The sequence below is a fragment of the Cottoperca gobio genome, chromosome 23 (assembly GCF_900634415.1).
Source record: "Cottoperca gobio chromosome 23, fCotGob3.1, whole genome shotgun sequence".
NCBI classification, from domain to species: domain Eukaryota; kingdom Metazoa; phylum Chordata; class Actinopteri; order Perciformes; family Bovichtidae; genus Cottoperca; species Cottoperca gobio.
The window spans coordinates 6,771,304-6,788,423 of NC_041377.1; the positions used below are offsets into that span (position 1 = coordinate 6,771,304).

General features: G+C 44.0%; 1 protein-coding gene across 1 annotated transcript in view; it reads left to right on the top strand.

The window, feature by feature from the left end:
* LOC115028094 (DENN domain-containing protein 5B-like) overlaps positions 1-17,120 on the top strand; it is a 61,427-nt gene that overhangs the window by 29,187 nt on the left and 15,120 nt on the right. The window contains 5 exon segments of the mRNA XM_029461501.1: positions 1,755-1,864; positions 5,840-6,524; positions 10,687-10,874; positions 14,740-15,330; positions 15,802-16,033. Of these exon segments, the coding sequence (XP_029317361.1) occupies positions 1,755-1,864; positions 5,840-6,524; positions 10,687-10,874; positions 14,740-15,330; positions 15,802-16,033 (1,806 nt within the window).

The following is a 17,120-nucleotide window of genomic DNA, read 5'->3' on the forward strand; positions in this document are numbered from 1 at the left end:
CTACACACGTCGTCTATGGTTCCAAAACAAAGGCGATAGTCACGTGTATGTCGGTCAATAATTTTGTTGTTTTTGCTTTAGATGAAAAATGCTTAAACAGAGGGGGATCAATGAGCAAAACACAAAAATGTATTATTTAAAATCCAATATAAAAGGTTATGTAAAATACTGTAAATTAATCTTTCTACGGCGCTCTTTTTATCCAGAAGTAGTGATGTTCCTCCTGCCATTATACCATAATATTGTATATATACCTACATTTCCCTTAACATTTATGCTTTTGTGCTGCTCCTTTGTGTTTCCATTTTCCATATAATGCATTTAGCTGATGCTGCAATTTAGAATATTTTAGAACGAGCCCAGCGGCACAATACGTTTCTATTCTCAATCACCAAGAGCAATCATGTGACTGTGGTGCATAAAATGAAAGTATTGGAGGGAAGGGAGACTGATTGAGTCAGCGGTGCTGGAAGAAATAGATGAAGTGAGATGGATTGTAGATAATATAACCAGTTCTGGTGGACAGCTGTGGTGTCCTGAGCAGCTGTTGGGCTGTCCTGCATTAGACACAGCTTGTCTCTGCTATGTGCTGTGACAACTGTCTGTCTCACACACACACACACACACACACACACACACACACACACACACACACACACACACACACACACACAATACAATCTCAATATATGAAAGAAGACAGGTCCGTTTAGGCAGTCACCAGCTGGCACCCAACCATAAACATTTCATTGTTTTAATATAACCACATCTCACACTGCACTGAACACCTGATGTAGAGTCTGCAGGCTGATTCTGTATATTATACAGTGTATAAGCATTTTGTAATCAAAACTGGGCAGCTCCGATATATACAGTGTAAATATATACTGTATATATTTATATACGACTTGGCAATACGGAAGTGCCTGAAACCAAACCAACCCCACAGCCAAATACCGTGTTCAGTGTAATTGAATAGTTTAGTGTTATATTGTCAATCCACAGTATCTTAATCCTGTATACACCGCGGGCATCATGACTAAATGAAATACATGCCTGCGAATATTATGTCATGGGCTTTTATTGTGAAGGGTAAGAATAGAAGGAATGGATCTGGTATGCGCTGACTTTGTCAAGGTTGGAAGGAGTAGTACAGTTTGCCGTCTTGGTTTGGACTGTGGAGCCTCCATGTTGTCGTTTTATAGTCTTCATAAATAACTCAACCCGTTACACATCACATGATTGGTTGATGCCTTTTATTTGTGGTGTGAAAGCTCAGAAAAATCCACCCAGTTCTGAAAAACATTACGTTTTCACACTGTAATTAAAATTCATGACCAAGACAACTGTTGCAAAACTTATTTTGTGTTGATATGAGGAGGGGGGGGGGCGTAGAGCGTAGAGCTGACAGAGAGGAATCTCATGCATGCAGTCAGAGTGACTGACCATGAGGTCATCCTCCCAGTGCTCCTGATTCTACACAGCTTCACGCTTTCATGTCTCTTACATATATTTTCTGCCTGATCATTTGCACCATAAACATTCAACTAATATAATGTTTAGGAACACGCATACACTTAAATCAGTTATAGAAACTGTAAACATGGGACAAGTTTGTCAAATGGATATTTAAAGCTTCATGTGAAATATAATAAAGATTGATTATATTGGATGTTGTTAAACTTGACCTATCAGCTTTTGTGTTACCGCTGCATCATTGCCTTTTTGTCTCTTTTGTCTTCTCGCCTGTCCAGGTGAAAACTTTGAGCAGAGCCCTCTGAAGAGGACGTTCAAGTCCAAAGTTCTGGCACGCTACCCTGAGAACGTGGAGTGGAACCCCTTCGACCAGGATGCCGTCAACATGGTATGTGGATCGTACCATTTCTATGGGGGAAAATGAGTAGATGAGTGAGTCTAACACTACGTCCAGTGGGGCAGGAAGAGAGGGATCATTTACAGACCACATTATTTAAACCCTGTAGGGAGGAAACCACACATTTTGAGCATAGAGGGCATGGATAAAGTCACACTGCCTCCTCTTTCTAAGGCTCTTGCAATCATAAATCCCCTCCCATCTCTATGGAATTATCCAAAAAGCTTTGCGTGGAGGGCTGCATTGACTTTCAGTGGTCTCAATATAGATGTTTTATGTTGAACGAAAAGGGATTAATAAGCAAAGGACAAATCACACCCCTTCTTGTCCCGGTAATAACTGAGGATAACTAAGGATAAGGAATCAGAGGAATTTCTGAATCCAAATAAAATTTTAAAAGATACACGTGGAAGTTTTGCGTTACACCCCAAGTGGTTACGTATCGTTCAGTATGTGTACAGCGTGCGGAGGGTTACGCAACCTCAAAAATTGATATTTGAGAGACAGAAAATGGAAATGAGAGACATATACAAATGTATGTGTTGAAAATGGAATCAATGGCCTTGGAATTAATTCACTCTTATTGATGGCAACAGAAAAAAAATCAATCTGGACCGTATTATTCTTCATCATATCCGGAAGAGAAATCCAATGAGAGATGTTCAGAGATAAACAGGGCATCTTGACAAGTATGCACATGTGTAGCCCTAACCAGACCTTGAGAGTTATTGAGTCCTTGAATTTGTTTTTGAAAAGTGTGATTGTTTGATGACGTTCTGCTGCAGGTGCTAAACTGTCAGTACAGTCGGTGTCCTTGACAGGAAAAACCAGAGGGAATTCTCCGTGTGTGTGTGTGTGTGTGTGTGTGTGTGTGGCTCTTGGTGTCTCTCTCTCGTGGTCACCGCCTATCTTTCCACCTGCCCTGGCGTCAGCATTGCTGAATAATTCAGCCGCGGTTCTCGCCTTACGTCGGCATGGATACAGGCCCAATATGCAGCACTGTCGGAAACCCGACACCTGGATGATTGCGAGCTGTCGAGGATGACGGTCGAGAGACATCCTGCATCATTTCTCTCTCTCTTTCTGTGTCTTGTGATCAACACGGCCCCTCATTCCCCCCTCTTGCTCCTCCTCCATACCTCCATCGCCCGCTCATCCCATCATCCTCTCCTCTCTGGAATGCTCTCACCCCAGCTCCTCCTCCTCTTCCTCTTCCTCCTCCTCCTCCTGCTGCTGCGAGGTGAGAGATGAGGAGGATTGGGGGTGTCATCACTCTTCTTGTGCCCGCAGCCTGTTGGTAAAGCCGCTGTGATTGTTTTTCAAACCCCAACAGCCACAACCACACACACAGACAGAGACAACTCTTCTTCATGTTTTGTCTTTTCAGTCATCTTTGTCTAACAACCCTTTATGTGGCCTTCCATCCACATTGAAGCTTTCTACCCCCAAAAATGGATCTCACATTAGACCTCTTTAAAGCATTTTTCTAAGCTTCTGTAGCAGATTCCAACAATTGCTCTGATTTAGATAAGAACAGATAATGCACGGCTGCAAATCGCATGTGCGTGTGTTGGTGCGTGTGTTGGTGCGTGCGTGCATGTGCGTGTGTTGGTGCGTGCATGCTTGTGCGTGCATGTGTGAATAATGCCAGTTCAGCCCTCTGTGCCTCACTAATTAGGCCATGTCTCTACCTGAAGAATAATTAACGGAGAATGATTGAAATCACCGCTGCCTGCCTCATAAATATCTCTGCTGAAATACCTCAGGCGTCGACGATTAATTTATTTGAGTTTATATTGTGCATTTTAAGACTTTAGGAGCCCTACCGACAATCCCCACAATCCCATCTCCCCCTGTTGAATCGGAGGTTTACGGCACAGTGATGGCTCAGTCATCCCGAACAGAATCAGTCCACAGGATGATCTTCCTTCCCTTTTCCCCAGTTTAGTTGGGCCAAATTTCCTTCTTGAGAGCTCTAGTTAATCTCTACCGACAGATAAATCTTTGATAAAGCTGCACTGTAAACAATAAACCATATGCTGCTGCTCCTGTGGTCCTTATCCTTTTTCACGTGAGCAACATAAACACAAGTGAATGAGGTCACTTTGTACTGTGACTCCTGCGTCATGAAGGTTGGATTTATATTTGTTCCCACTGAAGCCTGGACTGCCGCGTTGCTGCTTCCCGCTAATGTAGGGGAGCGATTCTGAACGCGCCCCGGCTCAGGTGGTGAGTCGATACTTATTCGACACAAAGGTTGCTAAATTTCATCGCCATGTTGAGAGAGATGGAGCGTGTTTCTCGTTGCTCCGTTAGATTTCCTTTACCTTCCTCAGCTTGACGGGGCTGAGAGGGAAACCACATAATATGTAATTGTTTTCTAGAGAACAAAACGAAACAAAACGAGTGGCGGTTGTGGTGATTACTAATATTAGACACGGACTGTGTATGGAGGAGAGAGAGGATCTGTCAGGACTGATCAGTGAGACACATGACTCATGCATACTCCAATCAGGTCACCAGGCCTGTGAGTTTGTTACATTTGTTGTCGATGTTTATGTTAGCGAAGGTGCACATTAATATACATGTATGAGTTTGTTTGCGTATGCAGCCTCTAAAGTTCATACATATATATGTGGTATGTGCAAGCAGTAACGTATTTGAATGCTTGTTTATGTGTCGGCAGAGAGCAGCCAAATAAACATAATGACATAATTAGTCAGATTTATTGCAGGCTGCTGCTGACTGTGTGTTTTTATATATGCAGTTTATGTGGATTTGACTCAGTTTGGTTCTGAAAGCGTCACACACACAAGTACTCACAGCATCACTTCACCTTGTGTATATTGGTTTAGAAAATCTAATCCCAATATTCTTGAATCAAGTGGATTATGTTTATACCAGTTCAGTGATCAGATTTATTCTGCCTGACTGAAGTCACCGACAGAGTTTTAGCTTCGCTAGCAGCGTGGCTCGAGGGATGGGAGTGTCTGCTGGTCCATTGGTTTGTTTGTCCATCACTTATAAATAAATGTATGTACTAAATGCCATAGCCAATAGAGTAGTTTCAGTTTGGACCAGAGGATGAAGTCCCCTGATTTTCTCATCCACCATGAGGCGGACATTTGTGGTTCAAAGGGCAACATCTCAGTAACTGTTTGATGGATTGCTGTGACATTTGTTGCAGACGTTTGTGGTTCCCACAGGATGAATTGTAAAGGAAAGTGGATCCTCGGACACCCTCATCAGGTCAACATTTCTAGTTGTCCAATACTTTGGTTTATCACCGAATACCTACAAAACTATAACATTCCCATCAGTGCTAATTAGCAAATGCGGCATGCTAACACACTAAGCTGGGATAGTGAACATAACACTGCACCTGCGTCTACATGCTGGCATGTTAACATACATTTAGCAATGTGAGCAGGCGACCCAGATACTGGAACTCCCTCATGAGACCCAATGAGAACCTGCTTCGCTTACTTCTGAGAATGCAAACTCAGCTCTCGCTCTATACAATGGCTGGATTGTCAATGTCGTAACAATAGCATAATCATAATAATCTCCCCACAAGGGCCATTTGGTACCTGCTCATCCACTCGTCCTGCTGTCAGTCAAATGTCCATTCAATAGATGCATTATGAGCTACTAACAAAGAAATCAAGAAAGAGACTTCTTCACTTTTAAATCAATATATTCCCTACCTTTATATTAACCTACATTCAACTGTGATGGTATCAGAAGACCGTGTGGTAGACAGCCATGCATGCAGCTGCCGACCCCACAGATCTGACCTGGTGACACAAGAAGAGCCAACATGAGCCAATTTTCACCAGGGTTCCATAAACAAAATCATATGCCATCAGAATGATTTCACATAACAAAATAATGTCTTCAACTAGAATTGACAATAGTCTGTGTTGAAGTGGTGATTGACTTCTGTTCCCTCCCCTCTCCCCGCAGCTGTGTATGCCTAAAGGCCTGTCGTTCAGGACGCAGGCAGACCAGCGGAATCCACAGTTCCACTCCTTCATCATTACAAAGGAGGATGGCTCTCGGACCTACGGCTTTGTCCACACCTTCTACGAGGAGGTGACCAGCCCCCAGATCTGCTCTGCCATGCAGACCCTCTACCAGATGCACAATGCAGAGAGCACCACTGCCAACACCCCTTCATCCTCCTCCTCCTCGTCCTCCAGCATGGACTCCCTGGCCAGCAGTTTAGACGAGGCCGACTCCCCCACTTCCTCATCCTCCTCGTCTCGCAAGGCGGGTAGCTACGACTCATCGCGGGACACCCTCTACGTGTCCAAGGCCTTGTGTCTGATCACGCCCATGCCCTTCATGCACGCCTGCCGCCGCTTCTTGTCACAGCTGCACAGGGCAGTCACCGCGGCCACCACGCCCCCACTGCCGCTGGAGAGCTACGTTCACAACATCCTGTACGAGGTGCCGCTGCCCGCCGCGGGGCGCTCACTCAAGTTCCACGGTGTATATGAGCCCATCGTGTGCCAGAGGCCCGGGCTAGGGGAGCTGCAGCTGGCCGACTTCCCCCTCGCAGAGACGTTCAGTCTGCTGGGAGTGGAGAACCTGGTCCAGGTGTTCACCTGCACCCTGCTGGAGATGCAGATCCTCCTGTACTCGCATGGTAAGGACACTTGCAAATAAGGTCAGGGTCACACGCACACTAGTCATGCTGTGCACTATTCAAACAGGCAACATTCAAGGATATAAAAAACATACCGGATGTGTTTCGAATAACCAGGAAATGATGCATCTATGTAAAATATGATAGTAATTTCAGACGATTTCAAAGTACTTTACATAATTATAAATGCCAAGAAAAACAGAACATTTTAATTTGCTCTTAAATTAAATAAGATCAACAGACAGGCTGTGTTCTGACCATCAGTAGCACTGAGTCCAACAAAACACTCATTTGGCACCGCAGAGGAATCTGCTGAAAAGAAAGTTACAACACAAATTTATGATGAAGACGAGATGTATGAGAGAATAAGACGTTTTAATAGTCGAATCAAAGACAGATTGTTTTCAGTGCATTTGATATGCGAGTAGGAGTGGGTGCCTGTTTTGACTTTTCAGTGGAGACATTTTGTTGAAAAGTAGAGGCGGGCTGTAAGGCAAGAACAACTTTTGTTGTGTTCTGTTAAAGCTTAGTGTCTCAGAGACGAGGGGGAAAATAGAGAAAATTGCCTCAAATAACCTTAAACTACGCAGGAGGCCATCTGAGATGCACAGTGATCAGATTTCCACATTAGTCACAGCTGCAGTGAGGCACTCTCACACAGAGAGCAGCTACTTTGTCCTACTCTTTCTCAGTTTCACTCTTCCATCTGCACCACACTGTGCAACACTTTCTGTTTATCTTCTGTGCCGAATGAGTCATGTAAATAGAAAAGTCCCGCACAACCCCAAAATAAAACCACGTATTGACAGTAGTTTTTTTTTATGGTTCCACAGAAGCAAAAGGGAAGATTTGTTGTTGCCAAGGGGAATGTGTGTGTTATTTGGTAAAGATATGCGATTCTTGTTTGCTTTTATTGTTGGTGAAAGGAAAAGATCGATGCCAATCTGAGTACAGAGCTGGAGTTAGGACGCGGTTTGCCTACTTGTATTTCTTTACTTCAGACAAAGCCATGCTATCCTGCCCAGAATGTTGGAATGATGTTTGGACAGAGGAATAACGGTAATGAGCGCATACTGTTGCTATCAAAATGTCAATTACAAAGGGAGAAAAAACGGGTTCAGGCATCGCATGAATTAGGACTGTATATCTGCTTAACTTGGGGCTATTTGAGGCAAAGTAGTGTTCAAAATGTTAACTGAAGCAGTCTCAGTGGACTGCTCCTCTCTTATTCCTTCATCTTTTTGATAAAAAATTGGGTCTCAGTGTTTTATTCATCACTGTCAGCGTCAAAGGCAGTCACCCCTGGAGGGAAATGATTAAAACCAGACCTCACTCATCCCTGTTTTGTTCAAGCGTTTGTCATTTTTCATCGGGAATCACCATTGACATTCAGCCTGGGCTCTGACTGTGTGACACTTCTGTCCAAATGAGCCCTCGTTTGTCTTTAATGAGGGCAAACAACCTGCACAGATCGTCATTTGGCTGGAGGCAGATGATGGAAGGGTTCACTTCAGGGGAGAGATCCCGTGATGTTAATGAGATGCTGCCGCACCTTATGTTCCCACGCTCCTCCTAATCAATCAACAAGCAATTACATCATAAGAGAAGTAGAGGCATCATCAGCCCCCCGACCTCCACACACACTTATTAGCTGTGACAGTTTGGGATGGAAAGTGACAGGCGGGTGTCTCTTCCAATCATGTGGCACAGTGGGGGGACGGACGAACATGCAGGAATGTCTTTATATGGTAATCAGTGTAGTTCATTTACATTCCTGGCAGTCAGTCCGTGTGTGTAGTAGTTAGTATAGAAGCATATGCAGGGTTTCCCCCATTAGTAGAGGTGGTGGTCCCCTTAACATGCAGCAACATTCTGCCAAAAAGAGTCTCGTTTTCCACAATTTGGTGTTCTGTTGGTGTTTCCCAGGTCAGTGGTTGACCCAGGTCATTTCTTGTTTCTTTTATTTGTCATGGGATGAGATGCTTCTCTAAGCTTCTTTCAGTTCCATTTTATTTTTCTAATCTTCTCTCCATACAGTAATTTTCATTTTCCTATTATATCATAGCATTGAAGAACACCTAATGTCAGCTGTTTCACCACAGACGTCTCGCTTCGTACCTTGTGATACTGAGCTGCCTGTGTTTATCAGTCCCTGCTGCACAGTTACAGTTTCACAATGACTCAACATGTCCTGTCCTGTATTTCCAGCACCGTTGAGCCCTGTCTCTGCCGGGGCTTTCTGCAGCGCTACGCTTTGCCGTATCAGATTTGTATTCCCTTTTTAGATGATTACATGCTTGCTCACCTATCGCAGGCGCTTGTACGTGTCATATTTCAAACAGAGTTTCTTTGCAGCAAATGTTGTCAAAGCTTGTCGGCTCTTTTGAAAGGAACACCCGCTGCTATTTCTAACGAGAACCAAAATGATGAATTAATTGAACTAAGTTCAGCAAGAGAAGAAAATCAAATCGGTCACTGATAAAATTCCGTCCTTATCATCTTCTCGTTATTCCCCAAGAGGCCTTGCTGCGTGAGCTTTGATGTATTTCAGTGTGAGGCAAGGAAAGATCGTGAACTGTATGGGGTGGGAAAGGATATCGCTTGGGAAGAGCACTTTTGGAGACACGTCTGGTTATAACGGCGCAGTGTTAATGAAGCCAGCTGAGAGGTGAGACTAAACTTATCCTGGTGTGACGTGAGCTTGAAAGGGAACGGGCAGGAAAGGATTTGATGTAATACGAAAAGAGAAACGGGAGTGTGACATTCAGACTCCTTCGCTGTGTTTCCCACAGAGGGGTGTGTGTGTGTGTGTGTTTGAACCTGTTCAGACTTGAGAGAAAGCAGCAGCCTTACAACACACACACACACACACACACACACACACACACACACACACACACACACACACACGCGCAGAGAGGTGGGATGATTCTGACTGGCATGTCTTCTTTCTGTGTTGTATAGATGTAATGTTTTGTGGTTCAAATGAAATGACAAGTTGGCGCATGGGAGGGACTTCAGTTTTAAAGGTATTTGATCCAAAGTGAAATTATGACCTGATGATGACACTAGATGGAAATTTAGGATCACCAAAGTTAACACAATCCATCCTGAGGGGAACATGAATGTCCGTACAAAAGACGTTATCAAGACGTCTCAGGATTGAAGTGGGGGAAAAAACGAAGAGACTAACATTTAAGCATTGAGTCAAAAAGACCGAACAAGAACATGACCTGTAAATATGGGCCACACTCTAAAACACACACACACACTCTTCAGGAAGTGAACAATCCTAGCAGCTGCTTCTCGTTGTGTTTCTTCTGTTAGAATATAAATCTTTGTGGTTTGGCACTGGAGAGCTTTATGCACTTTCATTAAAAGTGCACAGATTCCATATGTGCACACACTGACTGAACTAGATGAAAGGAAATGAGAAAGGGGGAGGGGGCAAAACTCTATCATGTTTTTTTATTCCTTTCTCTTTTCCTCGAGGTCGTGCAGGCTTTTCACTCTGGCCATGACAATAACGTCTGATGAAACTGCTGTTGAACTCAATACTAAAGCCAGCCTGCAACCACTGGCCTTAATCTGTTTTAGTGAACAGAGGCAATACTCGCTCACACAGACTCACACACACACGCACACAAATGAAAACGTGATTGAAAAGAATCCAACAGAATGTAATTCCTCTCGTCTTTAACCCTAACTCACTCTCAGATTCAATTTGAATCACTTGATTAAAGCCTCTCTTGCACATCAATACTCTCTATATATGTATTTCATAAACCTCTTACTTTTTCTCCCCCACTCTCTCTACTCAGTTTGAGACTCTGTACAGTGCATTAAAAACATTCAATATTTATATATATATATATATATATATATATATATATATATATATATATATATATATATATATATACTATATATATATATATATATATATATTATATATATATATTCATCTAGTAATCTTAATATGAATCATTGTTTCTTTTTATCTGCCTGATTCAAAAGCTTCTTCTTTTTTTTGCTAAATTAAGTCATTTCAGTGTAACTGCAAAAACACATTTTCTGCACATCTTGTTTTTAAATAAATCTGGTGAATTTCCATAATTTATTAATTCCCTCATATGATCACAATTCTTTCTTCTTCCCTCAGACTACCAGCGGTTGATGACGGTGGCAGAGGGCATCACCACCCTGCTGTTTCCCTTCCAGTGGCAGCATGTCTATGTTCCCATCCTGCCAGCCTCTCTCCTCCACTTCCTGGACGCTCCTGTTCCCTACCTGATGGGCCTACAATCCAAAGAGGGCACAGACCGCTCCAAACTGGAGCTTCCTCAGGAGGTACACGGCCAACCTATGCATTGTTATTGTGCCTTCAGGCCTTGTATTAACCCTTGGGTTAACTACTGCAAGTGTGAAAGGCCTTTGGTCTACATAAGGGCTCAAGGTTTAATGGCTGAGACTTTTTGTAGCCACAAGTTTGGCATTTTGGCCGTTGCAATCTTAGTTTTTGGAAACAGAAGTCACCATATTTGGATGAGAGGGTGGAGCTGGGGAGGAGCGAGGCCCGGTGGGGGAACGTACCGTTGCCAGCTTACGTTAGTGCTAGCTTGATTAGGTTTGGTGGTGACCATATAAACTACAATGGAAGGCTCCCACAAGTATAGTAAAACAAGTACGGTAAGTGTGTGCATGCACAAGCTGCACAAGTTTGCAGTCAGAGCTCATTACTGCTGACGATACAAGGCCAGCACAGCACCACACACACACACACACACACACACACACACACACACACACACACACACACAGGCAGACTACCAGGCTCCGGTTCAGACAGACAGGAAATGGCAAAAAAAACACCTCTGTTCGAAACAACACACACACACACACACACACACACACACACACACACACACACACACAATAGGACAGGGAATTACCTATCATTTGTCTACAAATTCACCTCAGAGCCAAATGAGTCTGAAGTAGATCTCAGTCTCAGCATTCTTCTTGCCTTTTTTATTTCAGCTGCAAAATGTGTCGTACAGCGAGGAGGTGAATGGACACTGGATTCAAACCAGTATTTAGCCCAATTCAGGTTAACAGTTAATGTGTGTGTGTGTTCATGTGTTAAAGCAAGATAAGGCCCTAACAAAACGTAACATCCAGGCTTCCGGATTTGCTTAGATCCCCTGACTCCCAGCGCTCGTTAATCCGGCACATTCCGTATGGATGCTAATTATGCCAGCCAGCGCAGGATGCTGCGGCGGAGCAGCCACGAGCTCGTCTGCCTCTCCTCCCCACCGCCTCCCCAATACGGGGTCCCCAGCATGCTTAGACTGGTGAATGTCCCTGTGTTTCTGAATGATCCTTTTGAAGTGGCTGTGACCTAGAAATGGGCTGGTGATGAAAGAATGGCTTCGAGCACAGCAGAGAGGACATGATGAGAGAGAGGAAACTATGGATATAATTGGGGAATTAATGCCAGACAAGGTTTGCCTTTCTGAACCCTGTACTTCAATGTTGGTCTTTTTTTAATGTTTGAATTGCAGACAAGATTGTGGGGCACCGTTATCATCTGGAATTGTCTCCCTTTTTTCTCTCCTTGTGAATATACAAGTATTCCTAGTGGGCTTTAGATCCAAACTAGGGCAACTTTTCTGGAGATAAAGCGGTTTGTGATATGCAGAGTTTGCTCGAGTTCGTTTAGTTTATCGTCTCACTAAACACTGAACGAAAGTAAAAGTATCTGAGCCTAACCAAAAGCCAAACCCAGATTTGAGAACTTTTATGAACACAGTGGTTTTATTTGAAGAAGATTAAAAGGTTTAGCGGTCCAGGTCAGTCAAACTTATCTAGAAGAGAAACCAACGGCAAACAGTAGGATTATTACCCAACCCGGTGTAAACATCCATCACAGTTTACAGACGTACCTGCTTCAACTTTGACCTTTAACTTTGAGCTGTTCTGATTGTACAGGTGGAACTTTTTGTGCATCCTTTCCCACTTCCGACATCAAAGGATAAAGTTGCCACGTTATCCTCTTTGGTGTCCATGTTTGATTATTGTTTGTTTTACAGCTTCGGTGTTCTGAAAATATAGCTATGGCATTGCAATCTGGTTGGCAGCCCATATTTGGATGGACACCACCACACATTGGGGTCCTACCTCCACCTTTTCAATCTGGAGGTTCTTTATCACTCTTGTTTTAAACTTGAACTTATATCTCTGTTTTCTGGCATGTGTACCGAAGCTCATTCCTATTTATGTGGTTTAGAGTATTATCAGGTCTTACTTTAATCCCATATGAGGGTGTGATGCTAAATCCATTATCAGATTTAGGCTGATCGCCCACAATGTGCTATTATCAATCGCACGCTGACCTACATTCTCCGTACTCGACACCTCCCAGCCTCCATCATAGACCCTAAAACCAATCTGTCCTTAATATGCGTCCTCATAATACCTGTCCCCGCTCTCTGGGCCTACGCCTATTTCTTCAGTCAATGGCATCCAACGGACACATTTCATATCCATGTTTCATCTTCTGTCTGTGACGTACAGGTACATCTCAATAAATTAGAATATGGTGGAAAGGTTAGTTTATTTCACTAATTCAATTCAAAAAGTGAAACTCATATATTATATGGATTCATTACACACAAAGTTAAATATTTCAAGCCTTTATTTGTTTTAATCTTTAGCTACTGAAAACCCAAAAATCAGTATCTCAGAAAATTTGAATATTACATAAGACCAATAAAAAAAGGATTTTTAATACAGAAATGTCGGCCTTCTGAAAAGTATGTTCATGTGTCTGCACTCAGTACTTGGTTGGGTCTCCTTTTGCATGAATTACTGCATCAATGCGGCGTGGCATGGAGGCGATGTGGCACTGCTGAGGGGCTATGGAAGCCCAGGTTGCTTTGATAGCGGCCTTCAGCTCGTCTGCATCGTTGGGTCTCGTGTCTCTCCTCTTCCTCTTGACATTACCCCAGAGATATAGGGTTCAGGTTAGGTGAGTTTGCAGGCCAATCAAGCACATTGATTCCATGGTCATTAAACCAGGCATTAGTACTTTTGGCAGTGTGGGCAGGTGCCAAGTCCTGCTGGGAAATTAAATCAGCATCTCCAAAAAGCTTCTCAGAAGAAGGAAGCATGAAGTGCTCTAAAACTTCATGGTAGACGGCTGCGTTCACTTTGGACTTGAGAAAACACAGTGGACCAACACCAGCCGATGACATGGCTCCCCAAATCATCACTGACTGTGCAAACTTCACACTGGACTTCAAGCAACTTGGATTCTGTGCCTCTCCGCTCTTCCCCCAGACGCTGGGACCTTGGTTTCCAAATGAAATGCAAAATCTAATTTCATCTGAAAAGAGGACTTCGGACCACTGAGCAATTTCTCCTTAGCCCAGGTAAGACGCTTCTGACGTTGTCTCTGGTTCAGGAGTGGCTTGACATGAGGAATGCGACAGTTGTAGCTCATGTCCTGGATACGTCTGTGCGTGGTGGCTCTTCACTGACTCCAGCCTCAGTCCTTGTGAAGCTCCCCCAAATATGTTGAATGGCCTCTTCTTGACGATCCTCTCAAGGCTGCGCTTATCCCTGTTGCTTGTGCACCTTTTCCTTCCACTCAACTTTCTATGGATATGTTTGGATACAGCACTCTGGGAACAGCCAGCTTCTTTAGCACAGACCTTTTGAGGCTTCCCCTCCTTGTGGAGCATGTCAATGACTGTCTTCTGGACAACTGTCAAGTCAGCAGTCTTCCCCATGATAGTGAAGCCTGCTGAACCAGATTGAGACCATTTAACGGCTCAGGAAACCTTTGCAGGTGTTTTGAGTTCATTAGCTGATTAGAGTGTGACGCCGTGAGTCTACAATATTTAACTTTCTCACAATATTCTAATTTTCTGAGATACTGACTGTAAACCTTAATCATCAAGATTAAAACAAATAAAGGCTTGACTTATTCACTTTGTGTGTAATGAATCCATATAATATATGAGTTTCACCTTTTCAATTGAATTAGTGAAATAAACAGACTTTTCCACGATATTCTAATTTATTGAGATGCACCTGTACACATTTGATTTAGTTGTCTTGGTACCAAAAATGTCAATAGTATCAATATATAGGGATCATTGTCAGTTCCTGAGCTATATTGTTGTAATATTAATATCTTTCCCTGTCTCAGGCCAATCTGTGTTTTGTGGACATTGACAACCACTACATCGAGCTTCCAGAGGACTTTCCCCATTTCCCCAATAAGACCGAGTTCATCCAGGAGCTAAGTGAGGTGCTGCTTAGCTTCGGCATTTCTGCCAACACAGGGGCTCCACCACGGACCCGCAGCGCTCCCGGCAGTGCTCCCGGCAGCACCCCCTCCACCCCTGGTCGGGAGCGCAAGACTGTCGCTCTACGGCAGCTGGAGGACGATGGGCGTAATGGCAACCTTGCAGGGGAGGAGCTGGCTGTGCTGGAGCTGCTGCAGGGAAACGCCACCCTGGAAAGACTGCAGGCGCTGACCAAACGCACCGGGGTGACTGTTGCCCGCGTGGACGCCCTGAGGGCCGGAGTCAAAGCTCAGAGCACTGAAGGGCAAGGGGGGCGGACAGCAGCTGAAGATGAGGAGCTAAGGAACGCCAAGCTGAACATCCAGCTGAGGGAGGTGTTCGCCAGCCGCTTCACCACCATGTTTGCCGACTACGAAGCCTTCGTCATCCAGAGCGCCCCGGACCTGGAGTCGTGGCTCACCAACAGGGAGCAGATGCACAACTTTGACAAGGTGACTATATCAAGCACAAACACACAGAGTGCAGAAATGCCATCATTATTTAAGACCGGCTGTAATGCTTAAGTTGACCTTTGGGAGTAGTATATTTTATAAATGTTAGTAATGTTTGACAGTTAAAATATCATGTCATACAGGCACAAGAAATATTAGGATTTGTGATATTGTGATGCAGGTCATTTATGATTATAATACAGTGTTAATGATGGCAGCACATCTCCTGCCTGCTGTTTCTTAGCACACTAAACTGGTTCAGTTTTTAGTCGATTTACCTGTTCAGGCAAAGATCTCCATCCACACTAACTTGACAACAAACTACTCTTAAAGGTTCTATATCTGTCTGCAACCAACAGGTAATCCCAATGATTGAACCAGTGCTAGGTCCAATTTGCCTCAACAGGCCATTATTTGTAAATTGACAGTACATATATTTCTGTATCTCCGTGCTTATGCGCCCTGCTCCAGGCCTCATTCCTGTCCGACCAGCCGGAGCCCTACCTGCCTTTCCTCTCCCACTTCATTGAGACGCAGATGTTTGCCACCTTCATCGACAACAAGATCATGTCCCAGTGGGAGGAGAAGGAGCCACTGCTCCGTGTCTTTGACGCTCGCATCGACAAGGCCCGCCTCTACAACGTCCGCGCTCCCAGCCTCCGGTCCTCGTGCTACCAGAGGTGCTCCATCCTTAAGGAGTCTGGTAAGCTCAGCAGGGACTGGTGTGAGTGCTCCAACATAGTCGAGTGAGGTTTATTTCATGTGATTAAACGTGAAACGTGATTGAAAGTGGTTGGAGAGACCTACCCACGGGGAGAGAGAATGGTAGTGGTTTGAATTGGCAGCAGGAAAGGAGCTCATTGATCAGCATGCTGTACATGCCTGTCCATCCTTCAAAGCATACCAATCGTCCATTAACCAAGGTCAGACAGGAATATACTGTGCCATGCAATTTAAAAAAAACACACATCAACACTCTGCATCCATCCATCCTCTGCTCCTCCTCCATTTCTCCTTTCCCTCTTGTCTCTCATTTATCGTCTGGAAGCAGCTCAGCCCTCCCCAGTGACCAGAAAACCACACTTCTCATTTCTCCACATCCCAGCACAGCGTACACTCCATCACTCTCTCTCTCTCTCTCTCTCTCTCTCTCACAGTAGCCCTAGCACACACTCTCGGACACTGCAAGAGTGTTTGGTCAGGCTTTTTCCCCCCGTCGTTTTCTCAATTAGTGCTGCTTGACTTTCCCTTCGTTAAGCCTTTAATTGGCGCTGAATCTGCAGTGTGTGCAGGAGGTCAGACTCAGGACTGACTCAGAAAGAAACTGGGAAAGAGCAGGATTGCAGGTTAACTTGTGTATTTAAAAATGAAAGGGCAAAGTTCTGTGTATTTCCACAATTAATAGTTGTCCACCTCACGCAGTTTATGATATTATGGAACGTTATGAACTCCTATTGAATCGGCTTTATAATCTATTATGTAATGATGTATCGGACATCTTGCACAGATATTATGATGGTTCAAAACACAGAATATACTGTAGCTATAGTATATGACATAGTTTGGCTCAATATTCTCCGTTACATTCCCTCAGATCATTATCTCCCTCTATAAGAATGATGAGCTGTTCCCTGCATTCTTTTGGACGTCGTCCCACTCTGTTTCATGCTAATGAGCCGAGCAATGTAAAGCTTTAATTGCCAATGGTGAGTTTTTATGGGGGCGATGGTGCATGCAGGTACCCAATTACCCAGACAATGGGGAAAACCTTTTCCTCCGCCTGCCCTTCC